At 37.9% G+C, this 19970-nt stretch overlaps 1 protein-coding gene across 3 annotated transcripts in view; it reads left to right on the top strand.

The window, feature by feature from the left end:
* Positions 1-19932, top strand: part of SGK2 (serum/glucocorticoid regulated kinase 2) — a 48379-nt gene extending 28447 nt beyond the window's left edge. For all 3 annotated transcript variants that reach the window (XM_007431822.4, XM_088153183.1, XM_025168943.2), the window contains 9 exons: positions 3612-3695; positions 4591-4722; positions 5434-5546; positions 7302-7338; positions 8128-8214; positions 8733-8828; positions 9756-9911; positions 11887-11976; positions 12814-19932. In XM_007431822.4, coding sequence (XP_007431884.1) covers positions 3612-3695; positions 4591-4722; positions 5434-5546; positions 7302-7338; positions 8128-8214; positions 8733-8828; positions 9756-9911; positions 11887-11976; positions 12814-12966 — 948 coding nt within the window. In that variant the 3' untranslated portion in view covers positions 12967-19932. The remainder of the gene's footprint in view (positions 1-3611; positions 3696-4590; positions 4723-5433; positions 5547-7301; positions 7339-8127; positions 8215-8732; positions 8829-9755; positions 9912-11886; positions 11977-12813) is intronic.
* Positions 19933-19970: the final 38 nt, after the last annotated feature.

Consider the following 19970-nt stretch of genomic DNA (forward strand, 5'->3'; position numbering starts at 1 on the left):
CTTATTCATGGCTTTTGACCTTTGGGAATTAATGTCCCAACTCTAGCATTTGCACTTATGGTGCTATTCTCCAGTCACGTTAGCCCAATCATAAGGCACAGTGAGGTGGCTCCCTTAGGTCATATATTTTGCACGCTATAAAAGGCAGCAACTTCTTGATTAATTATTCATAAGAAATACTTACTATTAAATTATTCCCCTGCAAAAATTCCCCTGGGAATTTTTTTCTTCAGTACCAAAATAACTAAACCGGCCTTACAACACTTAGAGTTGTATGAATATGCCAGTATATAAATGTCGTAACAAAAAACTTGAGTGAATAGGCAGAAATATAATTCATTCTTCCATTTCTCATAGAAAATTTCCTCAAGTCAACCTTGCTTCTTCCATATTTACAAAAAAAGCAGTGAAGTAGCTGCAGCTACCAATGATTATGATGATTGGCGTTTCAGTGAAGCTATCCCATATAACAAGACATGAAGCACCATTTGGGGCTCCTAATTTTTCAAATTGCCACTATATTAAGGGAAATTCAGATGAGAGCATATCTGTAAGACATTAAAAAAAAATTGAAATGTCTAGAAATGGCTCTCTTGGCTCGTCCTCATATCTTCTTTGTAATGGTGTGTAGATGCCTTACTAATCATTTTTGAGGGACATGTTCTTATTATGTTGCTTCCGTCTCATCCCAGACCACTACTGAGATAGCCTAGAGCCATCTTCAGTTGTTTCAGTTTGGAAGTGGTATTTTCCTTCTTCTCACGACATAAAACTTCCCATGTGGAAAGTTTTGAGTGCTTTAGAGATGATGTGATACTGGACAGGGCACTGCTCAGCTCCCACTGCCCCAGCAATCTGCTGCTGAAATGCCCTCTCCCTGCCCAGTTACTGGGCATTGCACTGCCATGATTATTTTGGCTTTGACTGCCTGGTCTTTTTCTCTTTATGCTGGAATATCAAACTCTCAGGAAACCAATAATTTTGTCAATCAGGAATCTGGCTATTTGGTACACACAGCATCTACCTATAAGGATGTATTTATGTTGTGTGCTGGAGAAATATGGAAGTGCATGAGAGATGTGGAATGGTAGATAGGAGAGAGAAAGATCAGCTTGATCAAATTCTATTTGGCTATTTCTGTTTTCAAACTGGCTTCAGGAGGATGAAAGGAAGAAAAGATCCATAAGCACAATAACAGTGAGAGCTCTCTGGTTCAAGACCCTCTGCTCTGTATTTCAAATCAGCTGTTCCAATAACTCAGACATATTTTGGCAGGGTGATGGTGGTGTTTGACCTAGGTATTTCAATCTTCCATTTCTCTGAGAGTACTATTGATCTCCAAGAAGATCAATACTCCAGTGAAATGATTTTGTTGCTGCTGCCAGCTAGAGTTTACCCAGATTACTATCAGGAGTTTGGTAGCATCTTTTCTGACTAATAAATTATATTAAAAGGCATAAGCTTTCATGAGTTGCAGTTCATTTCATCAGATGCAGCTCACAGAAACTTATGCCTTTTAATAACATTTGTTAGTCAGAAAAGATGCTACCAAACTTCTGATTTTTTTGGCACTGTAGACTCTCCTTCTACAATGTCTACCAGATTACTATAGTTTTTCACCTCTATATAGTATGACTTTCATAGGACTGTTGATCTTCTGGGAGATCAAGAGCCCAGTCAGAAGAAGCATGCTGTAAGTAATAAAAAATTAAGGCTAAAAAAATAAAGAAAATTAAAGTTTAAACCCCCATTTCCACCCTGGCATACATTCAGTAGGGCAGTTGTGGTTGTTTTTTCCTCTGGTAGGTGACTATAGACAGTAAGAAAGATGTCCTTGACAGAAATATGCAAGACCCATTACCAAGGCAAAGAGGGCTGAAGCATTCTTTAAGCCTTGGGAAACAAGATAACATTGAGAAGCTGCTCAGACAGGTGCTGCCCTGATTCACTAGAGGATTAAAGATGCCAGGGGCAGGGGGGAGGTACAGCATAATCAGATTTGCAGGATTCTGTTATTATAGCCAAACTCAATCAAAGTAGTTCTAGTCTTCTTGTGGAGTTGATTCCTGGTGTGGTCTACCTGGTGGGGCTGACAGTGATGCTATATGGAAGGGAAAGGAGAGCAGGCAATCCACCAATTGCTGCCCTGATATTACCCAACATTAGTGCAAGGGCAGCACTAATTTATACCTAGCTACCTGGCTTGCTGCTGCTGAGATGTGGTAAAGATAGGCTGTAGGGGCAGCACAATTTATATCCATATGTTTTCTTCAAGGATGAGAGGAAGGCACATTCTTGGGGCTGTGAAGAAGAGGCCTATTTGACATGAATTAATTGGGCATTTGAAAAACCCTATCCTTTCTCTGATGACCTTAGGGTAGTAAGGGATTCTCTCTCTTTCCCATTCATTGCTCACAACAACCCTTTGAGGTAGGTTTGACTGAGATACATTGACTGCCCTGCAACCCACCCATTGATTTTGTGGGTGAATGGGAACTTGATTCAGATGATCCTCATCTTATTTATTTATTCAATATTTTACACTGCCCTTCTCCCAGCAACTCTGAGCAGTTCACAAATTAAAAAAAAATACAGTAGTAAAAACAAAGAACAAAAGATGGCAAAAACCACAGAAGCAAACTCACGCTTCCCAGAAGGGAGCTTCGATCACCTTCGCCAAAGGCCTGGGCGAAGAGACAGGTCTTCATGGCCCTTCGAAACACCAGTAGGGTGAGGGCCATCCAGATCTTAGGGGGAACCTTATTCCAGAGGTCAGGCACTGCTACAGAGAAGGTGCACTTCTGGGGTCTCAATAGATGGTATTGTTTCATCTAAGGAACCCAGAGCATGTCTACACTGCCAGATCAGATTGGTTGGGCAGAGACTATGGGAAACAGGTGGTCCCTCAAGTAAACAGGCCCCATGCCATATAGGGCTTTATAGGTAATGACCAGCACCTTGAATTGCACCTGGAACCAAACTGCCAACCACTGGTGCCATTGCATTCTGGACCCGTTAAAGCTTCTGGGTGGTCCTCAAGGGCAGCCTCATGTAGAGCTTGTGGCAGTAGTTAAACTGCAAGGTGACCAGGGTGCGAGAAATTGTCTGAAGGGCCTCCCGATCTAGGAAAGGGCACAGCCAGCATACCAGATGAAGTTGTGCAAAGGCCATGGTCTGATATAGTCATGGTTCCGTTTTAAAAGTCCAATTTTCTAAATTCCATTCAGAAATTCCAAAGTATATGTTCATTTTACTTTTTTTAAATGAATATCTCAGGTTAGCCTGTGATACTGAAAGCAATAAGCACGTATAAATGGAGTAGATAGCCAATCATAGGCTACTGCTACTGTCCTAGATTACTTACAAACCAAAATACTTTCAATTAAGTATTGATTTTTGCCCCAAATTTTTTTCCTTGGAATAGAGGTGTTTTTGGTACAGTGAGATTAGAAGAAACAAACTCTTTTCGGCATTCTATATTTCTTATGTTGTTAATGTACTGTATTGTAGATTTTTTGTTGCAAGCATTGTGCTTCTAAAACAGGCCAACTGGGATAGTTAAAGGCAGTAGAGGCTTCTTCAGTTCCCTTGGTCTCTCATTTCTACTATAGGTCCTTTTGTCCAAACACAAGTCTGATGGAAGGTTCTATGCTATAAAAGTTTTGCAGAAGAAGTCCATCCTTAAGAAAAAAGAGGTAAGTTTGAAAAATAATGTATTTACATTTTGTGTGGAATATTTTGCTACTTCTGCCTTACTCTGTAGCATGATCTTTTTTTTACCAAATGAAAGATGTTGATTATATTTCAGCACATGTAACAGTCATATTGGTAGACATATTAAAAGTACGCTTGTATGTGTATATTTCTATTGAGAATTTAATAGCAGTACATGAGAATAGTTTCTAGGCTTTAGGAACTATTTTATGCTACCCTCCTCTGATCCAGTTAGGAACTTGGTCTATCCTTAGTGAGCTCTACCATGCAAAAGAAAACCCTGCATTTGCTACTGGAATGATCTCTCATGCTCTCATGCTACCATCCAGTGATGGCACATTGCAAGCAACAACAAAAAAACCTTGCAACCACTGGAAACCAGATCTTCCCCCCTTCCTAAACCTCCATATCAGAAGGAACGCACTTTCCAGTGTACTTTTCTTATATTTTGTTTCTTCATTGGTGAGGCCGACAATTAAAAAGAACAATATGGAGGAAAAGTGAGTTAGGCATACAGAACCTTATAAACAGCTTGCAGATTGTACACAGTATCTGGTGTGAAAGCCGTACCATTCATACACAGTACCTGTAGTGGATTTCCTTAATAATCCAATTTATAGCCAAAAAAAAAAAAAAAGCCACAGAAGGGAGTATTAACTCTTTTTCTCCCTTTCTACAGTCCCTTTTTAAAAAACAAAAACAAAAAAACCCACTCTCTGCTAAAGATGCTATGTGACATGGGGGAGTACCAAGTCAAAACATTTGAGTGATCCCTCATTCAAATCTCCCTCTCTTTCTGTAGTTCTTCTTTTTAGTATGTCTTAAGAAAATCCTAACCCACATACTTACATTTTTGTCCTTCTTGGCTCTTGATAGCAAAACCACATAATGGCAGAACGTAACGTGCTCCTGAAGAATGTGAAACATCCTTTCCTTGTGGGGCTCCACTATTCTTTCCAGACCAAGGAGAAACTCTACTTTGTACTGGATTATGTAAATGGAGGAGAGGCAAGTACTTGTCACTGCTCTTTTTCAGAAAGCCTAGCATTACTGGTGAAATTTCATTTGCAACTTAATTTACATTGATAATTGACATTTTCTTCTTCATTCCTATGAATGATTCAGCACATGGCCAGATGTTAACTGAGTCAACCTTGGACAGAAGACTAAAACTATAAAATACCGAAACAGTTTCCTATGAAATTTTGTTAAAATCAGGCAATAATCTGGTTCACATAGCCGGGTTTGCACAACTAATAATAGTTATCATTATCATTATTATTTACAATATGTATACACCATCTCCCTTGTTGAAGCATCTTGAAGCAGATTACAGTGAAAAGAACAGCAAAACACATAATAAAGAATACAGTAAAATGAGAGCCAGCATGGTATAGTGATTAAAGGAACACAGAAATCCAAGTTCTAGTCTTCCCTTAGGTGAATATTGATACTCCGCAATATATTAAGAGTTACTAATAAAAAATAAAATCTACTCCTTAACAAGTGGGGGAAAGGGAAAATAACTCTTCAAACTTTCCAAGTGGGAGGGCCTAAACAAAACTGCTAAAAATATTGGGGCTTGTTTCTACAGTGTGTAATCCCAGTCAGTATGATACTGTTCTACACAGATCTCTTGATTCTGTTGAATAAAAGGAGCTGATGAGGGCTTATGAAACATTGTGCTCCTGTCCTAAGTTTTTATCTCTCTGTTTCTAGTTATTTTTCCACTTGCAAAGAGAGCGCTGTTTCCGTGAACCACGAGCTCGTTTCTATGCAGCAGAAATGGCCAGTGCAGTGGGCTACCTCCACTCACTGAATATCATATACAGGTAAACTATGTTGGAATCAGAGCAGATAGTTCTCATACTGATTGCTGCAAACTTATGAATATATGAATTAACAGAATGGAGAGGTTTGGCTGCCTGTGAGCTAAATGAAATGGACCTAGTTTCTCTGAGATTTTGGCATTTATTTAGAAATATATTTGTTCTAGAAAAGCCCCCCAGATCCTCTGACACATCCAGGTGATTCTATATTGGATATCTAAGAGTATGTTGTAGAGACTCAGTTTGGTGTAGTGGTTAAGGTACAGACCAGAACATGGGGGACCAGAAATTCTAGTCCTGCCTTAGGCATGAAACCAGGTGGGTGACCTTGGGCCAGTCACTCTCTCTCAGCCCTAGGAAGGAGGCAGTGGCAAATCACTTCCAAAATTGTGCCAAGAAAACTGCTGGGGCTTGTCCAGGCAGTCACCAAGAGGTAATACTGACTTGAAGATACCAAAAAAAAAAAAAAAAAAAGAGTATGTTGTAGGTAAATCAGAATCTCTAATAATCAGAGGAGAGGAAACTAGGTTGTCCGAAGAGAGGCTGAGGAAATTGCGTGTGGGTATATTTACACTTGAAAAGGATGATTGAAAATATATAGATATAGATGATACAGATATAGATATACCTCTTCAAGCCCATGGAGAGGAGTCACATAAAAGAATATCAAGACCAGTTGTGGATCAGCCTAAAGCTCAGGTATGGAATAATGGTTTTATATTACAAGGAGGAAGGTTCCAACTGAATATAAGGAAAAACTGTTTAAAAGGAAAAACAGTTTGACAATGGAACCAAGGAGCAAGGAAGGTATTAAGTTCCCCTTCACTGGATGTTTTCAAACAGATGCTGAACAGCTATCTGTTGGGGATGCTTTAATTTCCACGCTGAGCAGGGGGTTGGATTTCATGACCTACATGGCCCTCTTCCAACTCAATGTTTCTATGATCAGTGCAAGAATGTCTATGTCTGTATCACACCCAAAAAATCTTTTGTGAATGGCCACTAAATAAAAGTAATCATTTCCTCCTGAGCCTTCTAAATTTTATTTTCTTGATTAATCTTGTACTATTCCCCACTGTGCCTAAGTTATGAGATGTAGCTATGCTCTGTCAGAATAATACTCCATGCATTTAATGAAATTGACTGAACTTCACCAGATCCCATTTTTATGAAAAGTTACATTGTGACATTGCAAGCCAGGATTTCTTTCCATAGTGGTTTTACTACTCAATAATAGAGCATGGACCCACCTAAATTATGACTGCTTCTTCCAGTGTCTTTTTTGTACACATAGAAGAACTAAATATAATGGGGCAGAAGCTGAATGCAAGCAAACAGCATGTGCCAAAGTGTGCTCCAACAGGGACTATCACTTTACCACAAGATGGGCATCTGAGTGAACTGAATTCATTGGATGAAAAAGATAATTTGGAACTTACCAATCTGTTTTTTTTTGGAGACTTCAGGATATAAGTCCTTTAACATAGTCTTCCCCAACCTGGTGCCCTTTAATTGATGTGGCCATGATGCTTAGGAATTATGGGAACTGAAGTCTAGCATATTGGAAGGATGTGTTAAGGATATATTCAGAAGTTTGAAAGCTGGACAGGACTGCCTTAAGGTTTCTTTGTCCCAGCACTATATCTGGGATGGCTGAGTGGGAATCTATATGTTGCTGCCAGAGATCTGAATGTGACTTCTGTCTGCCCCTGCTGTAAGATATAAACAGCAATTCCTCTCTCTCCTTTTTTTAAAAAGGGACTTGAAACCTGAAAATATTCTTTTGGATTGTCAGGTATGTTACTGGTATTGGTGCATGGGGGAAATTACAAGTGCCGCTATGAAGAGAGATCAGATTTAATAATTTCTAATAACTACCTCTTGTTGCTTCCAGTAGCTTACTGTGAATACTCAGAGATAAAATATTTGCATGCAAATGGAAGCCCAATCTTTCTCGAGCTACTGCTCCTGAGTCGTAGTGCAGTTGCTAGTTCTTAGTAACTAGCATCTAGCATTATGCTTGTGGACCTCAGGGCCCACATTTTTCTGGGTTTTGTTTCCTTAAGATCACAACAGAAGAACTGAGCATCAGTCCAAACATTGTACAGATCTGTACCCACATAATTGTATTTCCCATTATCTTCATAGGATTTATCTGTTCAGAAGATGGCCAGTTTACATTTGATAAAAATATTACCAAAAGAACAAAGAAACAAGCTCCAGAATAGGATACCATGTTTGTTTTGATGTTTGTTTTGATTTTTTTTTTTTTTTTTTAGGGAAAAGAAACATTCTGTGCTAAAGAAAGATAACTTTGTTTTTGTGTCTGTGTGTACAGACAATAAAATTTGTAAATTGTATGACATGCACAGACTGACATATTTGTATTCCAGGTAAAAAATTAGGTTGCAGTATTTGGCATCTTTTACTAAGCTTCCAGAATCCTAATAATTACTCAATATTCTGGTCTTGTATATAATAATGTATAACTGAAACATACTTTGACAACCAAATCAAGTATGAAGCCTAAGTAGCAAACTTTGAAATACACCAAGAAGACTGAAATTTTTCCCTAATCTTTCAGGGTCACATTGTTCTGACAGATTTTGGACTTTGCAAAGAAGGAATGGAGCCAGAAGAAACAACATCTACCTTTTGTGGAACACCAGAGGTATGATCTAGTGTTTCTTAAACTTTCAACTTTTAAAAATTATGGAGAACCCCAAAAGAGCTTTTGTTTGTATGGGTTATATTTATCGATATTTATTGTATTAAAAATTAAAATTGACACATGTAGAATATTCATTTATTGAATCATGTAAAAAATAACAATATTCAACTCATTAGATATTAACAAAGTATTTTTCATGAAAAAAACTTATATTTTTAACAAATAAAAAATAATAATGAGAAGAGTGACATTATTTTAAATCTTTGCAAATATCTTCAATATTTGGCAAATAATGTTGATTTCACGGACCCCTGAGAGTGTCTTGGGGGGACTCTCAGGGGTTCTTAGACCACACTTTAAGAAATACTGGTACAGATGAATTATTATCATCTAAATACATGTTTCCTTACTATTTCCAACAAAATAAATTTGGCTTTTGGGAAGTAATTGCAATTCTTTGTCAGATGTTTGTGTATACAGTGATATATTATAATTAAAATTTCTACATCCTTCAACAGTACTTGGCTCCAGAAGTACTTAAAAAGCAGCCTTATGACCGAACTGTAGACTGGTGGTGCCTTGGAGCCGTCCTTTATGAAATGCTATTTGGCTTGGTAAGTTTTCCTTCTGGATTAGAAACTGAGGCTAAAAAGGCCTGAGAGTAGCTTTTTATCCTAATGTTTAAACAAGCTGATTTCTTTGGACAAAGGGACAAGAAGCGTTATCGGGTTTTGGAGGCAATATCAAAGCCTATCAATCTGTTTAATTAGAGTGGCAAATATTGAAGAATGTGTACAATCCTCAATTCTCTAGCACACTGTTTCTCAGCCTTGGCAAGTTTAAGACCTGTGGACTTTAGTTCCCAGAATTCCCCAGCCAGCATGCTGGCTGGGGAATTCTGGGAGTTGAAGACTACTCATCTTAATCTTGCTGAGGTTGAGGAATACTGCTCTAGCAGAATGGTTACCTTACACTGTTAACAGGACCCTATCTCATGCTGCTTAGTAGAATTAGCTGAATTTACCATATTCCAGCATAGGTGGGATTTGGATAACAGTGTCTTCAGATCATTTTGGCAGGTGCTCAGTGGATCAATTAATTGAATTGTATCTGAGATTTTGCACATATTAAGTCTGTCTGCATACCATACCAGCCATGTGGATGACTGTGTTCTCAGAAGCAGGACTGGATCAGATTAGATGAATACAGGTGAATTAATTGTGCAGCACACCTTCAATCTTATCTTAGCTATTCATTAGGGCTGCTAAATCTGAGCTGTAAAAATACAGAGGACCTAACACCAATGAGTTTGCAGTTTTTCTATATAAGTGTGCTGCCATCTAGTGGTTGCCCTGCATTTTTCAGCCCTAATAAGGTAGCCCGACTTTTGAATTCATTCAGTAATTTATTTTAAACAACCCATAACAACATATAACCCTTCCATTAAATCATAAAAACATAATCAGCATGAATTGCATTTTATCTAAACATGATGTCTATTGTAATTTATGCTACTGACCTTTTCCTGTTTTTACTGTCAGCCTCCATTTTACAGTCGGGATATGTCTCAGATGTACGATAATATCCTGCACAAACCACTTCAGATTCAAGGAACCAAAACCATAGCAGCTTGTGATATCCTACAAGGACTTCTTCATAAAGATCAGAAGAAGAGGCTTGGAGCCAAGACCGATTTTGTATGTGATAACAGCTTATTCTGGGAACCCCAGGCATCTTGTCTTGCTAAAAACTCTATCCTACTTGACAGAACAGTATTTTAACATCTGTAGCAGTATGTGTGAGATTTCACTGCTACTTTTTAAAATTATTTCTGTTATCTATTCTGTCCCATCACTGCTACTCCTTTATCAAATCATCTCTACCACCTTCACTTTCATCCAGCAGAGTTTTTTTTCTTTTTATAAAATATAATTTCTGTATTTTGGAAAGCTAAGGATATTGTTTCCTGCTTAATAAATATTTAGTAGCAGCTGTAATAACTAGATGATTTGGGATGTAAGCAATACAGGGAGTGTATTAGAGTGGGTTATATATTCAGTAGGTTAATGGTAACTTCCATATTTTGCTGCATCAATTTTCAGGGTGGGCACAGTGTATACTGAACAATGAAAACTAATAGTCATTTCCACTGCATACTTAATGTACTTCTGTATTTACATTTGCATCTCAATGTTTTGACTACTTTTCAGCACAATTCTGTACATCATGCTGCTTCCTAAATTATTGTTAATATACTGTTTCGCAGTTTTATAAGCATGCATGTGCATACAGTTAAATGTATGTTCAGAAAGTTGTGTCACTTTTAGAATAAAGAATTTGGGGCTATGTTAAAGGGAGAAGCTTAAGGAATCCCTAAAGAATTCTGAGATAGCTGAGGTGACTAGTTTCAAGTGCTTGTATGTTAAGCTGGGTTGCAGAAACAAGCTGGGCCTATTGCAGGTGTCCTGATTGCTTCAGTGGCCCTTCATGAGCTCCTGGACCTCATCTCAGAACATGTGAGGGAGTCTTCAAGACATATGGTTTTGGGTGATTTCAACCTCCATGCTCTAACAGAGCTCATGAGTTCATAGCCTCCATGGTGAATCTAAGCTTGTCACAAATAATTACAACTCTGATGCACATACATGGATACACACTTGATCTGGTCTTTACTTTGTCATGGTCAGATCGCTTTCTACTCAGACTGAGAATTTTACCCTCCCTGGACCTCTGCAAAGGCAAAGAATCTGTTAGAATGGTCCATCTCAGGAACGTTTCCAGAGGGTGATTGGGGATTTTCCCAACAATTTGCAAGTACTATGTTTTTGCTTCATAAATCTTGCAATACAGAAACCAATAGAGTGCTGGGTGAGATGGCACCTATGTGGTTTCTCTAATGACCAATGTCTGGTTTTTGATGACTGATGGAAGATTAAGTAACTGAAAAGAGACTAAGAATAATGATGCATAACCAGAAATAAACACCACTGAGCTCAGGTTCGAGCCTACTCAATAGCAATAAGAGCAGCAAGGTGTCCACACTGGAGCGGCCATGTGTTCAACTGCTTTGCAGGTGCAATAAAAGCAGAGGAATGCTAACACCTTGCTACTCTTATTGCTACTGAGTAGGCGTGAGCCTGAGCTCATACCAGTGCTTAATTGCGTTGACTTTTGGTACAATTAGCTACTTTCAATAGAAGAAAATATATGTAGCTCAGGGTTGAACTGTGGAGTCCTTGGTGGTCTCTGAGTTTGGTTGTTTGCTTACAGATATTTCATTACCTGACTAAGTAACCTAGTAGCCTACACCCAGATAAGCAAGGATTAACACCAGACAATCAAACAGAAAACGATACCCTAATCAAGGAACTACCAAGGCAAAAACCACACCCTCACCAACACTGACAGGGCAAGCTACTGTATGTAAACCCCACAGTCACTAGCACTGATGTTACCTAGTTGGGTAATGAATGTCTGCAAGCAAACAACCAAGCCCATAGAGCACCAAGGACTCTACAATTAGCTACTGTCTAGACAAGGATGTTTTAGGAACCCATTTATGTAAATTTAGATCAATGGTTCACTACAACTAGGTGTAGATAAATATGTGCACAATAAGTTTTGTAAATCCTTAAGGCAAATAGCTGCTGAGCTTTATTTTACATTTTGCAGTTTGAAATAAAGAACCATATGTTCTTCGCTCCAATAAACTGGGATGATTTGTATAATAAGAAGATCACTCCTCCATTTGATCCTAAGGTGGTAAGTACTTTATCATGCTGTAGACAATCTTTGTGAAATTGTGAAGAAATGTTAGAAAAAGCTAACCATTCTGGGTGCTTTTCAGGGATTATGGATCTGCATTTTATAATTTGTAATGGACTTTCCTGGCATGTGAAATATTGAGCCAATTCAACGTTTTGTCTTGACATACTGCAGTTTGGCTTCAAAACAGAATTGGAAAAAGTTGAGGGGTAAAGGATGGCTTGGAGAAATCAGAGTTTACTCAGTTTGGCTATTAGAACTAATTAAAGATCTAATTACACATGGTGTTAAATGATTGTTTCAAAAAAGTACTTAACACTAGAAGAGAACAAATAGTAGCAATTTCTCTTCCTTTCCCCTACCTCTCTACCAGTGAATGGAAAGTAATTGGGGAGAACACCCTAGACAAGAAACCCAGGAACTTTCTCCTCACTTTCTGTACTCTCTCAGTACAGAAACATGGTATGCAATCAAGATTGTTTGACTCAGTTCAGAATGTTTTATGTAAAAAGAAAAAAAACTTTCTTTCAATAATCTAAACTTACACTCAACTCACTATAAGGGAGAACAGTATTTCAAACTCCACTTTAGCAGACTGGTAGGATTCAGCAGGATCCCAAAACATGTGCTGGGTTTCTCTCATTCTATACCCTCTGGCTTTGTTAAGGGGTGTTAAGGGAACACAGGTAATCTCTAGATGCTTAAGAGAGATTTAGGGTATTCTAGATAACTAGTTATTTTGTATTCAGTTGTTTTAACTGAACATATTGCACTACCATATGTTGTTGTTGTTATTGCCTGAAACTTTAAAAAATATTTTTTTTTTTTTTTAAGGCTGGACCAGCTGATCTACGACATTTTGACCCAGAATTCACTCAGGAAACTGTTTCCAGTTCCATTGTCCAAACTCCTGATTTAGCTACCAGCAGTTCCAGTGCAACAGATGCTTTCCTAGGTTTTTCTTATGCACCAAATGATGAAGATTAAAGCATCCCATGTAAACAAGGCTTGAGAAATCCAGTTTTAGCTCTTTATTTAAATCAGAGGAAGACATTACACACTGACTAATCTTCTAACTGGAAAAGAACCAAACTTTGCAACTTTGAGATACAGAGACTTACAATGTGAATGTTCCTCTTGAGCATTGCCAATCACTGTAGTTAAACTAATTTTATTTCTAGAGGCATGAACAAATTTATTGATACAACCTTTTACCAAAATGGATGATGTCCTAAGGGAACACAGGTAATTTCTAGATGCTTAAGAGAGATTTAGGGAATTCTAGATAACTCGTTATTTTGTATTCAGTTGTTTTAAGTTTGTGGCACTACCAGTTCAGACTAGTTGAATCCATTCTCTTGCAACATTATCATAGACTTTATGGCTCATAAATCTTTTGATTGCACTTTGCTTGTCATTGTGTATGTCCTTGAGATTTCCACAGGAAATGTTTGGGGCTAGTTAGAAAAGCTGTAACTACCTCTCCTTGCCCCCAATCTTTGTAGCTAGTCCTTCTATGACATTTGCATGGCATTGTATTCATTCTTCTCAAATTAGTTGTCACTCCATGTTTCATGCCAGATTTCAGGTATTTCTCTTTAGTACTGAATGCACTGCAATAAATGTAATTGGTGGGAATAACAAGCAATGATACAGTATACTAGATTCAAGGTCTTGTTGCTTTAGCTTGGAAATATTTCCAATGATCTCTGCTTATATTTTTAACAACCATGCTTATTTGTTCCTGTTTATCTGAAAGATAAAGTCTAGTAATAACTACCTCTTAACAGCACAGATCCAAAAGAAGCAAATGGATTTTGTTTTTAAGAACCCATAAAAACAAACAAACTGCCTAAATAAATCTGTTAAGCCCAAAATTGTATTAATGAGTAGGTAAAAGTAAAATCTCAATGTAGAATTTTATGGACACACCATATCATTTTCTTGGCAACAATACACAGATGTTTTGTCCCCTTTTCCCAAGACATTTTGTTGTTGTCTTTTTACTTCCCAGTGTAGCCTACAATCCTGGGATTTCCAGGTGTCTCCTATCTAAGTACTAAGCCTGACTATGCTTAGCTTTCAAGCACAGGCAAAGTTGACCAAGTGATTTTTATGAAAAAGGAACATTACGATTTCCATCCAGTACTATTATGCCAATATAGTATGTAGCCTTATTTTTTTAAATTTAGAACAAATGGTCTATGTCAAGTTGTTTTCAGCCACTCTGTGCCACATTAAATAATTTCAAATTATGCATTCCTCTTAAATCTTTTAGACTGTGAATAGTTCTTCCCACAAAACATAACTACTTGAATAGGCAAGATCTTGAACAGAGTAATAAGCTGATTCTAAAAGCAATTTCTTACTACCCACTGAAGGCAAAACACACAGTTCTGATAAACTACATAAGTAGAACCAGAGTTGGCTAGAATGGACATTAGGCATAAGAACAAAAATATAAAAGCTGGGATTTTCAAGAAAAGGTCTGATGCTAGATCTAGGGAATGGCAAACTCAGTTACAAGGAATATGAACTACAAAGACTTTGGTAGCTTTGTACTTAACATTTTTTTTAACAACCTGTGCCTAGATTTAGCATAGATTAGAGTTTCAAAAACTTCAGTTTTCAAGTGTTTGGAGAATGGCTAATTGTCCCAAGAACAAAAGAAATCATGTAGTGCTTTAAAGACAGACAAATATATTACAGTATAAACTTTTTAAGGCTACAGTCCACTCCATCAGGTACATGGAGAGTGACTCTTCAGAAAGAGTACTAGTATTAAAGCCAGGGCGATTTTTTTAGACTGTACTGTAGTATGTTAAAAAACTCACAATGACTGGATTCAGACGTTGTGCTAAGCCATAAACGAAAGTTTACAAACCACCATGGTTAGATTCATACATCATGTTATGCCAAATACAGCAATTCACATTTTGGTTTAGTTAAAAGAATGAACCCAGCCTACATTTATACATGTGTTTGTGTTTGTGTGTGTGTGTGTGTGTGTGAATGAATGAATATGTGAGTGTGGAAGGAAATAATAAAATGGGAGATAAGTTTTAAAAAATGAAATGCAGGTGAAGATAATGCCAATTCACAAACCATCTGCTGAGTACGTCACAGTCATTCTTGCATTAGTGCACTTGATTAAGATGTAGAATAATAAACTTTGGTCTTTACTTACCCCTTGAAAAATGCTGTTCAACTATGTATGGAGAAATGCCCCCCTTTTTCTTTGCCTTTGTAATTAAGACTATGATAGAAGCACTGGATTGGTTTACGTGACAGTCTCTCCTGAGTTCTGTGTTTCATTGCTATATTATGATAACATAGAATGTCTTTCCACTCCCATTTTATTTTGATAAAATGTTGAAGACGTAATAAAAAGTGTAATATATTTTACATATATATTCAGAAAACTCTTTCTTGCCTATTCAATGCTAATTTGTTTGCGTAAAAACAATGAAATGTCTTATCCTGTTTTTCTTTTAATACAAGTAATCCTTGTTTAATGACTGCTCATTCAGCCACCATTCAAACTTGCGATGTTACTGAATGAGCAGTAATTAACCGACCTCGTACTTATGGCCATTGCAGCATCCCGTGGTCACGTGATCACAATTTGTGACCTTCCCTGCGAGTTTCCCACAAGCAAAGTCAATGGGGAAGCCGGCAGGAAGTCGCAGTCACATGAGGTCCTCACTTAACAACTCATGCAGTCCTTGTTTAATGATGGCAACTGGGACTGCCGGGACTACTGTTGCTAAGTAGTGTAGTCATGTGTTTTTTAATTTACAATCATGTTGCTTAATGATGAAGTTTCCAGGCCCAATTAGTGTTGTGAAAAGAGGACTACCTATATGCCCATTTTAAGATTTGCCTGGTGGGACATTAATATGAGATATCAAACAGAAACTTTTCTGCCCTGATATCTGTGTCCTACCTTAGAGGGATTTTATAGTTTATCAGCCTTCACCAACCAATAGTCCTTCAGTTATATCAGGATTTGAACCTTTAGAACTTCTAACCAGTATGGCTAATCCTCCTATAAAGTACCAGATTAGGGAAGGTTTATATTATTTTAGTCTTTAAATATTGGCTAGAATTCAAGAATCAGAGCAATTTAATTAGACTCTCTTTAAATAAGGTCTAGCAAAGGTAAATATGCTGTCAATGGTCCCCTATATACTATTTATCCTCCACAGGAGTAAAAGCTGGAAATTTATTCATCAAATTTGTACTCATAATTTGGAAGTAAGACCACTACACTGTGGTAAATAATCTGTTTAACTGAACAGATCAGAAGTGAATGATTCACAAATGCTAAACTATCAACCATGGTTTATAAACTTTAATAGGTGGTTTTTCACTACATGCTATATCAAAGCAAACCACATCATGGCTTGGCATATTATGGGAATTTAATATAGATTTGCAAAAAAAAAAAAAAAACTAGTTTCAGAACTGCAGATGTTTCAGAATCAGTCAGCCTTTATCTGTGCCTTCAGATATATTGGAATATTTCTGTCAGACCATCAGCATGACCAATATTTACACACACACACACCTATAAAAGGCAATAAGATTCTTGGCATTTAATGTGATTGATAAATAGCTAATTGTTTGAAAGAGCATAAAGATTCCTTGTAGGTCATCTTGACTCCTGGTGACATGGCTTTGCTCAAGTGGGCAACAACACTAGTGGTTCTGTATTGTAGAAAATTTAGATGAACAGAACACAACACTCATGAGAATTAACCACCTGTTTATTCAACAATTGTTGGGTCCCTACTTTACAAGAAAGAGGAACCCTGAATAATGGAAAAGCAAATATTTTTATAAAAGTTGAGGGCAACAGGGTAGGAAATTTTAGGGATCTGATTTATTGGCCACTTTTGGAGAAGCTAGACAGGTCCCTGTTCCTGGGGTTATTTCTACTGTTAGGCAAAATGGGCTTTCAGGAGCAGGAGCAATGCTGGGGAAGTCCTTTGTTAAGGAGATGGAAGGCTAAGGTAATCAGGCGAGTGCCCCTGATTGAGGATGGAACCTTGAGGTTTCTCACCTTGTTACTCTGCTGCAATTCCCTTATTAGGGCTACCATCGGGCTGTACTGTGAACTGGTGAGGTGGCTTCTATCCTTTGGTTTAGATGGGATTACTGGGGGCTTTGTCCAGGGACAGGGAGGGTCAGTGTGGGTCTGATAGGATTATGCAAAGAGAGGAGCTGGGTTTGCCCCTCTCACATCTGCAAGACAGGGGAGAAGTGGGTGCAGCCTTCGTTTTGTTTGTTATAGCTCACAGTAATTTTCTCCATCACAGTTTGCTATTTCCTTGTTCCAGTGCAGATTTCCTTCCTTCCTTCCCTATATTTTTTATTACACATTTTTTAAAGATACAGGTAGTCCTTGAGTTACGATGGCAATTGGGACTGGAATTTCCATTGCTAAGCAATGTGATTGTAAAGAGTGACATCACGTGACCGCATTGCTTACTGATAGCAAGCCCTGCAGTCCCCATTGCTGCCAGTAAGCAAGGATCGTGGGTCATTAAGCAAGCACTCCCTTGCAACTGCCTGCCAGCTTCCAACAACCAAAGTTAGTGGAGAGGCCAGCAGGGAGTTACAAGTTCCAGGTGGCTCGCAAACAGGCTGGCAGGCAGGTAAGTGGCTGCTGCCAGGTGGGAGAGGGTGCATGAGGGTGTGCAAGTGGCAGCAGAAGTGTGGCATGAGTGCAGCAGGGCTTGGGGTGACTGCTGCTGGGTGGAAGAGGGTGTGTGAGTGGCGGGGAGGCATGGCGCGAATGTGGCAGGGTTTGGAGTGGCTGTTGCTGGGTGCGTGAAGGTTACAAGGGTGCGCAAGTAACCAGGGAGGGTGTGCCAGGCTTGGGACAGTGCACAGGTGGGGAAGACTTACCCAAGCAACTTTTGACTTTCCCTGCCAGCTTACCTATTGATTTTGCTTGTGGGAAGCCAGCAGGGAAGGTAGCAAAACACGATCACATGGTGCTGCAACTGTTGTAAGCGTGAGCCAGTTGCCAAGCACCCAGATCGCAATCATGTGACCATGGGGGTACTGGGATGGCCAGAACTTCAAGCACCAGTTGTAACCACCACTAATTCAGCACTGTCATAACTTTGAACAGTCGCTGAACCAGTGGTTGTTAACCAAGGACTACCTGTAAATAAATAGAAGGGGGGAAAAGATGAAGAAAAGGATCATGTGAATAAAGAAGGGATTTACAAATGTAATAACTGAATATACCACATGATATATCATTTAAAAAAACTGAAAATAACTAAATACTAAAATCTCTGCAAAATACAAATATCAGGAGCAATGGCCAGCACAGAATGAATCATAAAATGAAAATGTGAACTGCGATTTTTTTAGAGAAGAAAATGACTTTTAATATACAAAAAAGAAAAAAACGCATTATTAAGAAACTATTTGCTTGCAAGTTGTCCTACCCATTGTACAGGGTACCTGTTAATCACAATTACAATCGATATATTGTAAACATTAGGAATTATTTCTGATTGTTGTTTAGGTCCATTTGGGTTTTTTCCCCGCACTTAGAAACCATAGTCTGAATGTCCAAGTTTGCCTTGTTGTGTAATATAAAATATATTGGGGAGCTATTCTTGCTTGAATTTGGTTAAGCTTCTATTGTGACTATACACCATTAATTTCACCATTGCTATGTATTCTCCAAGTTTGGTTTCCCAGTGTGATATTGTTGGCAAAATGTTTTCCAATGTTGTATCAAATTGGTCCTTGCGGCCATCAATACGTATATTAATAAGTTGTGGCATTTCTTATTTACATATTCTGGAAAATTCCTTGTAAAAATGAGATTTCAATTCAAAATTTATTTTTAAAAAGTTTTGTATAATGCTATGTATTTCTTTTCAGTAATTATGATTTTTTTTAACATCACTACCACATATAAAATATTCCTTCTTTATCATATTTCCAACATTTTATCTAATTATTGATGGAGTTATGTACCATCTATAAAACATTTTATACCAATCTTCCCTTAAGTTATAACTTAGAGTAAATTTTATTGATTTTTTTTCATAATTCCTCCAACTGTTATAATGGTTTATTTAACACTTTGCATACATTTTATCACACAAGTTTTGACTTGCTCTGGCTCCGTGTCATATTTTAATGACAATTTGTATATAGGACTTAATAGGTGGCCTTGATTCTGTATACATATTTCAACTTCTGTCATCTTTCTTAAAATTTCTCTTTCCCAATATCATTTTTTATTCTTCCGGTGATTTGTAATACATGACTGTAATACCATGGCAAATATCTGCCACTTTCCCTAAAAGCACACCCAGAGCAAATATAAAGCATTGTTGTCCTTTTCAGTGGTCACTGGAATATTTTTCTGATCCAAAAATTTCACAAAATCAGTATTAGCAGATTTGATATGAGAGTGGCCATTGAAATGAATTGCGATTCTGCACCCTGACCTGAAAAACTTACCTGCCTTGGTTCACACGTGTTAAACTATAATGAGATTGTCCCTTTTTGGCTTAGTGAAACAGGCATCCAGTTCCTGCCATGCACCAATCATACTTGATGGCATGGAATCTTGTGTGAATGTAGCCAATTGTGGTTTAGTCAATAAATCACAGTTAAGCAACCTATACAAATACAGTACATCCACTTTATGGTAGCAAAAGATGCAGACAACTATTTTGCTACCATTTAATAGTCGCCTGAATTTTGCAGCCCAAATCCAGTAGCTTGATAGAATGAGGGAATCAGGCCAAGTAGTTCACAGTTCTTGCCTCTTGTTATGGAACTTTTATCTTAGTCAAGAAAACGTAAACAGACTATAGCTTTGCTGGTAGACAAGCTAGGAGGATTAATAGAAATCCTAGAGGTTTTATTTGTTTTTAATTGCTGCTTGTTTGCGCTAAAGGCGGGGACAAACAAAACATTTCCCCCCTCCTCTCGCGATAGCAGAGTCC

Source organism: Python bivittatus, unplaced genomic scaffold (genome assembly GCF_059951505.1).
Source record: "Python bivittatus isolate LINGU-HERP-01145 unplaced genomic scaffold, Pbiv_v1 ctg000700_np1212, whole genome shotgun sequence".
Lineage (NCBI taxonomy): Eukaryota > Metazoa > Chordata > Lepidosauria > Squamata > Pythonidae > Python > Python bivittatus.